We start from the raw sequence: 10,465 nt of genomic DNA on the forward strand, positions 1-10,465 counted from the left end.
AATATATTCTGAGAATCATATAGAATATTTAATTTTTAATTTCTTTATTTTCTTTAATTTTAGTTGAAAGTTCGAATAATGCTAGTATCATAATTGACTTTAAATTTTAAAGACTTTATTAAAAGATGACTACTACAAAAAATTCTGGACCGCTGGATCCCAAAACTTCTCATCCTCATCACCCTTCTTTATTTATTAATAACTTTGAGTGTGCTTGAATTTCGAAAAATAATTGTATAATTAATAGTCTCATACTTCTGCACTTCATAATAACTAGTCTTAGGCATTACTGAATTCCAACATGTATTATTGAGTTTAGGCCAATAATCCTCTATCTATTATTTTTAATTAGGTTTAGTTTTTCTAAAAAAGTGTGTTAGCCAAATCCTTATTAATTATCACTAGGTTCTTGATGTTCTCCTTCACTAGGTTTTTGATGTTCTCCTTCAGTAGGTTGTTTATGTTCTCCTTCAATAGGTTTTGGTTTTTCAATCTCCTTGGGTTTATGAAGGGGAGGTTTTTTCTTCATTTTATCCTTAAATCTTTGAAAGAAAGGTTTTTTTGGAGGACATTGATACAAGCATTGACAAATCTCTTGTCCCCAAAATCGTCTAACGCACTGTCCTGTAATGTGCTTGCCACCATATTTTTCTTTGCATCTCTCCGTACAACTCAGATATAAATGTTTTTTGCAATCTTCGTCATCATACGAAATATTATCTTTACATACATCGGTATCAGCAGCCACTGCGCTTGCCTTCCACACAACTACAAAAAATATATGTAATATAATCTTTAACCAAGCTAATTATTGAAAGATTACATATTATTTTGAATTTATTATCTAATAAAAAAACGTTATATTCTAGTGTGTAGTACACTATAGAACATAAAAATGAAAATGTAATGTTTAATTTGGGTCTGTTCGAAACTCCAAAATTGGAATTAAATGAATTGGAGAAATCAAATATCTAGGTTAGAATTAAACCTGTAATTTAAAATTAAAATATCTTTCTCTTATTGTATGTGTGTTACATTGAGTAAACAGTCAAATTAATTTTAAAAGATCATCTATTTTTTAAATTAGTTTTGGAATATTTTTTTAATTAAATTCATCTTTTAAATATTTTAAATTAGTTATATTAGTCTTTCTGTTCGTTCTTATAATGATATGTTAATTCTGAAAATAATATAAAAAATATCTTTTTTAATTTATAATTTTAAAATATACTCTAAAAAACGTGCTGCCTAAATCCTTATTAATTTCATTGTTATTTCCATTCTTAAGATATTGACAAAGAGAGGATACAATGATTATTGGAAAAAGTGACACGCCTTTAGTTCATATATTATTAATTTTTTTAAAGTTTTTCATGACTTTCTTCTACTTACTACTATATTTATTTATTTGAAAATAGCAAGAAAAAGAGTATTCTTTTTTAATTTCTAGCATTTCAAACACATACAATCAAAAGAGAAAAAAAAATTGAGATATGGAGAAATAATGAACCTGAAACCAGAAGCACGAGTAAGAAAATAATGTTTCCCAAATAAAAGTTGGCCATGTTTCTAACAAGTTTGCGTCAGTTTCTTATTCTTTTTAATACAATAAGTGAGAGCGCTACTGTATATATAAGTGGAGAGTAATTTATTTTATGTCTAAATTAAAAGAATTTGAAAATAGTGAAAACTCTAATATTATTAAATTAGTCCTAAGAAATTTCCAGTGTCTCACTTTATTTAAATAGAGTCATTTAAGAACGAAAGAATTATAAAACTTGGCATTTATGAAAGGTTGTGAAATTATGTATCAATTAGTATCTATGAAAGGTTAATTAACGAAGCTATGCATTTAATTTTGTTATATATGTTCAACAACCACAACCTAATAGTTATGAAAGGTTATAACAATGAATTTGTCCCACTTGGTATTTATAAAAGGTTAGTATTAAATAGTAAAATTCTGATGATTAGTCTTTTTAATATTTATTAGTCTGCATAGTAAAAAAATGGATTTTGCTAATATACTATTTAAGAGCACTTTTTAAAAATAGTAAAATGGGAGTTTTTATTTAAATGGTAAGATTTTAAAATTTTCAATAATACTAAATACATATTATGCTTTTAACCTTCTCATATCTTTTAAACAACTCTTTTAAAAATGTCATTTTCATATCTCATGCATTTTTATGTCAATGAGTTATCATTCATTGCAAACTTAATTTATTAAACTAAATTTTTGTGATTTATTTTTCTTACCATACAAAAAGTTTATACGTGTGCATCATGATATAGAATAAAGAAACAAAATATCAATTAAATTCTAAACTTACTTTATCCGTGAAATGAGTTGATAACTTTAGTAAACATTTTCTTCACTCGTGTATTTTTGGTTTTAAGGTTGCTTGTTCTTTCATATCCCATGCATGTTTTGACGATGTTTTTGAGAACTAATTTAGAGAATAAATAATTTTTTGGAGATGAATTTGAGAATTTACTTTATAAATTTTGTATCACTTAAAGATATTATAATCTTTAAATAGTTTATAAATATACGTAAGATTCGAATGATATATTACATTTGTTTTTTATCATAGTTTAAAGTTCTTAAAATGCACATTTTAATCAATTAGTTGTTCTATATATTTATCTATACAATAATTTTGATCCTAAAATTAGTTATGTATAAATTAACTTTATCTAATTTTGCACTTCTTACACGAGCTATATATAGAATAAAATGGAACTAAAATTCAATTCTACTTCAGCATAGAAAGTTCAATTCTTATTGATTTTTAGTTAATAATCCGTGTTAAACAAAAGCTGATGAGGATTACTCATTGCAAGTTGCAATTCTAATATTCAATAATAGAAGTGTTCTTGTGGCTACAGAAGGGATCTCCAAAAGAAAAAAAAGGCATCAATAGTGTGGAAATTATTGATTTGAGACAAATTAGAGTATCTCTTTGGATAAAGTATATGAACAAGAATATGCGGTAGAAATTATTACAAGATGATCCACTAACTTCTGTTGGAGTTTTCTTTTAACACTGACTGCACTTTGCATTATTACAAATAATTTCTTTCCTACAGCCATCTTCACTGGTCAAAGCAAAACCAATCTCTAATCTTTGTCTTTCTTTCTTTGGATTTTATGCACAAAATCTTCCAAGTTTTATGCCACTTGAGGTATTTAGGACTTTGTGATCTAGATATAAAGACCATTCCTGATTTTATTCCTGATACAGCACATGTTCTTCATGTATATTTGTGTCCTTAGTTTATACACTGCTTACTGATTTCTTTTTCTTTTCTCTATGTTGTGTATTTTGCATAATAGTAGTAAAGTTATTTCTCAATATTAGTGGAAGGGCATAAAGGACAAAATTAACGTAACCAAAGATGGGTTATTGTTTTTTTTTTTTTCCTTTTTTTGTCTCAACTCCTTTATTAGTAATATAGAAGTAGAGATGATCTAATCTCTACCAAAATGTTTACAAATGATTATTTATTCATTTTTTACTTGTGTGTTCTAAGTTACACTTTTGCTAATATTCACATGTAAGTAGCAATATGTTTACAAATTTTCTATTATACGTCGCTAATTGTCCATATTATTCTTGATGCTTCATAGTTCAATTCACAGTTAGAGCTCATCAGAGTAAACAAAGCCTCCAAAAATATTCAAGTTCTATATATACGAAAGAAAATAGAAGTACAGAACTCTGAAAAGGCTTTGGTGGATACCTGGGAATATAGTTTATCTAACTAAAACTCAAACATGCAGATAGGGACGAGAAATCTTCTATAAGATTTCAAGCAATGCCAAAAAAACATGACAGACATAAAATGATACCAAAAACTAAGGAAGAATACTGCATAACTGCATATAGGTTGAAGTGTTGTAATAAATTTATAATCTTAAAAACTAATAAAGGTTATTATTCCTTGTTTAAGTGAATATTTATCATCAATTTCAAACTTTTGTTTGTTCACCCTAATATGTGAATAATTTTCATTTGCTTGTTTCTTAGTGCCTTTTATTATAATGCAATTTGCATTAACTAGATGTGTGCATCAATTTTCTAGTGTAATTTCTACTATATGTATTGCGGGTCAAAGAGTTCACAATAACATAAGAATGTTGATTATGGTTACTGTCTTACAGATATATAACCTACGAAGAAGAACATACTGTATTTGTTTTCTAAAATTTAATTCTAATTCAGCATTAAAAAATGTTAAATTCTTATTGATTTTTAGTTAATCCGTGTCAAACAAAAGCTCACGAGGGTTACTTAATTGCAATTCTCTAGTGTTCAATAATCGAAGTGTTCTTGTGCCTATTTGAGTGCGTGGGACCTCCAAACGGTATCAATATACTGTGAAAATTATTGATTTGAGAGACAAAAATTTGAGTAATTAATTAAAGTAACACGACAAGACAAGCAGAGACAATAATTTCTTTCTTTTGACTGTGCACCAGGACAATAATTGAGAGAAAGTAATGTGGAATGAAGAATCTCATTGAATAAAAGCATATGAGTAAATGGTAGAAAGGATGGTCTACTAATTTTTCTTAAGAGTTTCCTTTCCACACTGATTGCATTTTATTTGCATGACGAACCAATTATTTTAAAATGTACACATTTTATTTTTTAACATTAACAGCTATAGACAGGACCTCCGAAAGAAAAAGATATCACCATACTGTAAGAAATTATTGATTTGAGACAAATTAAAGTAACAACACAAGGACAATAATTTCTTTCCTCTGAGCACCAGGACAATGATTGCAGGCTCCGGAATCAATGGTAAAAATTAAAAGATGGTTTCACTGACTTTACTTGGAGTTTACTTCCAACACCAACAGCATTTTGCTATTCACAATTCATTTGTTTCCTACAGCCATCTGCACTCATCAAAGCAAAACCAATCTCTCATCTTTCTCTTCCTTTCTTTCTTTCCTTTTTTTTTCTTCATTTGTTGCATTTCTGAAAATGGCTGAGGCTTTGCTTGGAATTGTGCTGAAGAACTTGTTCCCTTTGGTCCAGAGTGAATTTGCAGCCTTTTTTGGAATCAAGGAAAAGGCTGAAGAGCTATCAAAAAATTTAGAACTCATCAAAGCTGTTCTTGATGATGCCGAGGAGAAACAATGGTCAAATCGTCCTTTGAAGGTGTGGCTACAGCAGCTTAAAGATGCAATGTACGAGATGGATGACATCCTTGATCAGTTGCCTACTGAATCCTCTCAACTTGGGTGCTTAACTTCTTTGAACCCAAAGAAGGTGATGCATCGTCGTGAGCTTGGACAGAAGTTGAATGAGATAATAAGGAGGTTGAATGGAATTGCTCAAGCTGGGAGCAACTTTGGTCTTAGACAAGTTGTGAGGGAAAGGCAAAGTGAAGTAGTTGAATGGCGCCAAACAAGCTCAACTATTGCCGTTCCTCAAGTGTACGGACGAGATGAAGATAAAGCGAGAGTTGTGGAGTTTCTTCTTAGCCCATCACGAAGCTTTGAGTTCCTTTCCGTCTATCCCATTGTTGGATTAGGTGGTCTTGGAAAAACAACGCTTGTTCAGCTGGTCTACAACGATCACCAAGTAGGTAACAATTTCGATTTGAAGATTTGGGTGTGTGTTTCTGAGAGTTTCAATGTAAAGAGTATTTTGTGTTCCATTGTAGAAGCTATCACAAATGCTAAGTTTGAGCGCATGGCTTTAGATGTAACGGAGAAAAAAGTGAAAGAATTGCTGCAAAGTAAAAAGTATTTGTTGGTTTTAGATGATGTATGGAAAAGACACCAAGAAATGGAATCAGGATTAACCCAAGACAAATGGGATAAGTTAAGATCCGTGTTGTCTTGTGGATCTAAAGGCTCCTCCATTTTAGTATCCACTCGTGATAATCATGTTGCAACAATTATGGGAACATGCCAAGCTCATCATTTGGACCGTCTATCCGATGATGATTGCTGGTCCTTGTTTAAACTCCGTGCATTTGGAGCTGACAAAGAAGAGCGTGCAGAGCTTGTAGCAATAGGGAAGGAAATAGTCAAGAAATGTGGAGGATCACCTCTTGCAGCACTGGCATTAGGAGGTTTGATGCAATCCAGAAGCACGGAAAAGGAATGGCTTGAAGTTCAGAAAAGTAAGCTTTGGAGTTTACCGGATGAGAATGATATTATGGCTGTCTTGAGATTAAGCTACTCTTGTTTATCGCCAACTCTAAAGCAGTGTTTTGCTTTCTGTGTCATATTTCCCAAAGATGCAGAAATCATGAAGCAGGAATTGATTTATCTTTGGATGGCTAATGGATTTATTTCATCACGGCCAGACTTGGAGGTGGAAGAGGTTGGCAACATGGTTTGGAATGAATTATACCAAAAATCATTGTTCCAAGATGTTAGGAGTGATGACTTTTCTGGCGAGATTTATTTCAAGATGCATGATTTAGTCCACGATCTTGCTCAATCAATCTCAGGGCAAGAGTGTATATGCTTGGAGAGACAAAACCTTAATGATTCTTCAAGAAACCCCCATCATATTGTTTTTCACGGCATTGATAAAGAACAATTCAATAAGAGAGCCTTTGAAAAAGCTAAATCCTTGCGGACATTGTATCAACTGAATTCGGATGAATTTCCCTTCAGCTCTAGATTGATTCCAACAAATAATTCGCTTCGAGTTTTGTGCATATATAGTAGAAAGATACCATCATTTGGGAGTTTAAGTTGCTTGAGGTATTTGGAGCTTCATGATTTGGATATAAAGAGGTTGCCAGCTAGTATTTGCAATTTGCGAAGACTGGAAATCTTGAAACTAAAAAAATTGTCGAGTCTTTGCCGTCTACCGAAACACTTGACAAGGATGCAAAATCTCCGACATCTTGTCATTGATGATTGTGATGGGCTATCTGAAATGTGTCCAGACATTCACAAACTATGTGAATTGAGAACACTAAGTGTATACGTTGTGAAATCAGAGAAAGGGCATAGTTTGGCAGAGCTACGTGGTTTGAATCTGGGAGGAAAGCTAAGCATCTCAGGCCTAGGAAATGTTGGGAGTATATCTGAAGATGAAAATGCCAACTTGAAGGGTAAACAAGACCTTCGAGAATTGATTTTGTCATGGAGCAATAGTGGTAAGAGGAAGTCGGTAGTGGGAGCAGAAGAAGTACTTGAAGCGCTTCAACCTCACTCCACACTCAAGCTGTTGACGATACAATTCTATAAGGGATTACATTGGCCAACTTGGATGGGAAACATTTCTGCTACCCACAATTTAGTTTCTCTTCAACTTGAGAATTGTGGAAAGTGCGGGCATGTTCCTCCAGTGGGAAAACTTCCATTTCTGAAGAAGCTTGTGGTAAGTAGCATGAATGATGTGCAGTACATTGAGGAAGATGAAAGTTATGATGGTGTTGAAACAATGCCATTCCCATCTTTGGAGGAATTGCGAGTGGAGAGATTGCCAAAGGTGGAGAGGTTGTTGAAACGGGAAATAACACATATGTTCCCCTCTCTTTCTACCATAGAAATCACCGATTGCCCTAAACTGCAATTGCCGTGCCTTCCAAGTGTTAAGGACCTCACTGTTTGGTATTGTAGCAATGAGCAACTGAAGTCAATCTCTAATCTCAATGCTCTTAACCAACTTCGTCTTTGGGGAAATCATGAAGTGTCGTGCTTCCCAGAAGGAATGATGAGCAACATGACCTCTCTTGTATCTCTGGATATATGTCTTTTCACAAAATTGAAGGAACTGCCATCTGACATCACAAAACTCACTGCTTTGTCTGATCTAACCATCGAAGAATGTGGTAAGCTGGAGTGTTTACCAGAACAGGGTTGGGAAGGCTTATCTTCACTTCGAGAACTGTCAATTCATAACTGTTACAGTTTGGGATCCTTGCCTGATGGTGTCCGGCACTTAACTTCACTTGAATATTTGAGTATTAGTGGCTGCCCAGTGTTGAAAGAGCTGTGTAAGGAAGGAACAGGGGAGGATTGGCACAAGATAGCACATGTTCCTCGTGTATATAACTGGTAATCATTGTATGTATTTATTGTATTCTTAGTTTATACACAGCTTATTCATTATTTTCTTTTCATTTTGTTGTGTATTTGCATAATCATGGTTTTAATATCTTGTATTCTATTTTATCTTCATTTGTACTGTTCTTTCATATTACACAGCTTATTCTTGATGCTTCTTATATACTTCAATTCCTACTATAATTAAGTCAGTAACAAGTCAACTCATTCTTAGCATGTATAAATGGAATTACAAGTCATTCACAGCAGTGCAATATATAAATATTCTCTTCAATTTTATAATTTTTTTATTCTGTCCATTGAAGCCACAACTAAGTTGTCCCTTTTTCTTTATACATATTAACATTATGATTGATTAATAATACAAGAGAATCACTTCTTCTAAATCTGGAATTTCAATAAGCTAGGGATATTTTGATTCATTTTTCTTATCCTACCAAACAAAGAAATTCAAGCCATCTATCGGTAACTTTATAAAATACGATACTTCATATTCAAATAAAATATACCATAAATTTATTTCACGCACATATTTTATATATAAAAAACTTAAATATATTATATGCTAACGCATCATTAAAAATATTTACTTTTTAATTTTTGGTCGAAGGATTATTAAAGATCAATTGTGAACTCAGTTAACAAAAAACTTCTATTCTTGTGTATAGAATTTAACAAAATAATCCCCTGATAAATTAATAACCTCACACTTTCACAGTTTCACACTTTATAATCACACTCATCACATAATACAATTCAAATATTGAGTTTCTTCTCAATAATTAATAGGACAAACATTTATGGGTGCATGCACAAAAAGAATCTCTGCAATCTGCACCAGCTGTGAAACCATATTTGGTGATGCAATCTACGATACAATAATAGGAGTTTCCATCTTTGCAACTTTCGTCATACCAAACATCTTCACACCTCTCATCTCCAACCACTTGAATTGTCATCAACACCCCTGCATAATATCAAAATATTTTATATTTCAATAGGTTATATTATATAGAACTTAGAAATGATTATATATATAAAATTTTAATTGAACTAATACTAAATATTGGAGGAGTGAATTTCACTTTTAGTTTTAAATTACTATTTATAACATATAATCTTATAAATATACTTGTAGAACTCAAAGTGAAATGAAATTAAAACTAGCATTATAGATGCTCTAAGAAATTTTCAGTGAAAACATTATGCAAACAATTTTCATGGTCTCGCTTTATTTAAATAGAGTTATTTAAGAACGAAAGAATTATAAAACTTAGAATTTATGAAAGGTTATGAAAGTATGTATCAATTAGTATCTATGAAAGGTTAATTAACGAAGCTATGCAATGTGTTATGTTCAACAACCACAACCTAATAGCTATGAAAGGTTATAACGATGAATTTGCCCCGCTTGGTATTTATAAAAGGTTAATAATGGTAGACATTGTTGTTGCTCCTTTAATATATCCATGAAGAATTCTCTTTTTAATATTTATTAGTCTGCATAGTAAAAAAAGGATTTTGCTAACATACTATTTAAGAGTACTTTTTAAAAATAGTAAAATGAGAGTTTTTATTTAAAAGGTAAGATTTTAAAATTTTCAATAAGTGGAGTGCTAGAGGACCAACAATTTTTACGATTTGTAGCAATCAAATAACCATCAATAATGATTTTAATGGTGTGAGTCCAATGATTCACTTTTTTTTTGCTGGTTACATGCTGGCCAAGATTTAATAAAGTTGCTGGCCTTAGACTTTTCCTTTTCGATAATATTAAATACGCTACTATGCTTTTAACCTTTTCATATGTTTTAAACAACTCTTTTAAAAATGTCATTTTCATGTCTCATGCATTTTTATGTCTATGATTTATCATTCATTGCAAAGTTAATTTATTAAACTAAATTTTTGTGATTTATTTTCTTACCATACAAAAAGTTTATGAACAAGAATAAATGGTAGAAATTAAAAGATGATCCACCAACTTTTGTTGGAGTTTTCTTTCGACACTGACTGCACTTTGCATTACAAATCATTTCTTTCCTACAAGCAATCTTCACTGGTCAAAGCAAAACCAATCTCTAATCTTTGTCTTTCTTTCTTCGAGTTTTATGGAGTATGTCATACACCACATCTATTGTTGCAGCATTAGCCCACCCTGTTGGGCTCACTATTATTCCCTGAACCAAACCCACAATCAAAACTTCAAAACCTATTTATTAGCTTAAAAGAAGTATAACAAATACTAGTGCGTTTCAAAATAAAGTGAGAAAGTAATGTTTTTAATTACCTTTGAATTTATAATTTTGGAAAACTTTCAAGTATACTGGTACATGGATTGATATTTCAGTCAATTTTAATTGTTAATTTTAATTATATATTTTTTATAATTAAAATCAACAATTTTAA

At 31.3% G+C, this 10,465-nt stretch overlaps 2 protein-coding genes and 1 long non-coding RNA gene across 3 annotated transcripts in view; 1 reads left to right on the forward strand and 2 right to left on the reverse strand.

Annotated features, from left to right (window-relative positions):
* Positions 1-1,644, reverse strand: part of LOC107617306 — a 16,083-nt gene extending 14,439 nt beyond the window's left edge. The window contains exons 1-2 of the mRNA XM_016319043.2: positions 1,511-1,644; positions 403-768 (exon numbers count right to left, since the gene is read on the reverse strand). Coding sequence (XP_016174529.2) covers positions 403-768; positions 1,511-1,565 — 421 coding nt within the window. The 5' untranslated portion in view covers positions 1,566-1,644. The remainder of the gene's footprint in view (positions 1-402; positions 769-1,510) is intronic.
* Positions 2,679-8,192, forward strand: LOC107619052 (putative disease resistance protein RGA1). The gene has a single exon (XM_016321260.2). The coding sequence runs from the start codon at positions 5,001-5,003 to the stop codon at positions 8,049-8,051; it is 3,051 nt and encodes a 1,016-aa protein (XP_016176746.1). The 5' UTR covers positions 2,679-5,000; the 3' UTR covers positions 8,052-8,192.
* On the reverse strand, positions 8,683-9,820 carry LOC110267280. Its single transcript, XR_002354707.1, has 2 exons — positions 9,428-9,820; positions 8,683-9,023 (listed from the first exon to the last, which is right to left on the reverse strand). It is a non-coding gene; the product is annotated as an uncharacterized LOC110267280 (long non-coding RNA).

Source organism: Arachis ipaensis, chromosome B09 (genome assembly GCF_000816755.2).
Source record: "Arachis ipaensis cultivar K30076 chromosome B09, Araip1.1, whole genome shotgun sequence".
In the NCBI taxonomy this organism is placed as follows: Eukaryota; Viridiplantae; Streptophyta; class Magnoliopsida; order Fabales; family Fabaceae; genus Arachis; species Arachis ipaensis.

Excerpts from the sequence above, each read along its gene's own strand:
- LOC107619052 (XM_016321260.2), top strand. The coding sequence starts at position 5,001 with ATGGCTGAGGCTTTGCTTGGAATTGTGCTGAAGAACTTGTTCCCTTTG.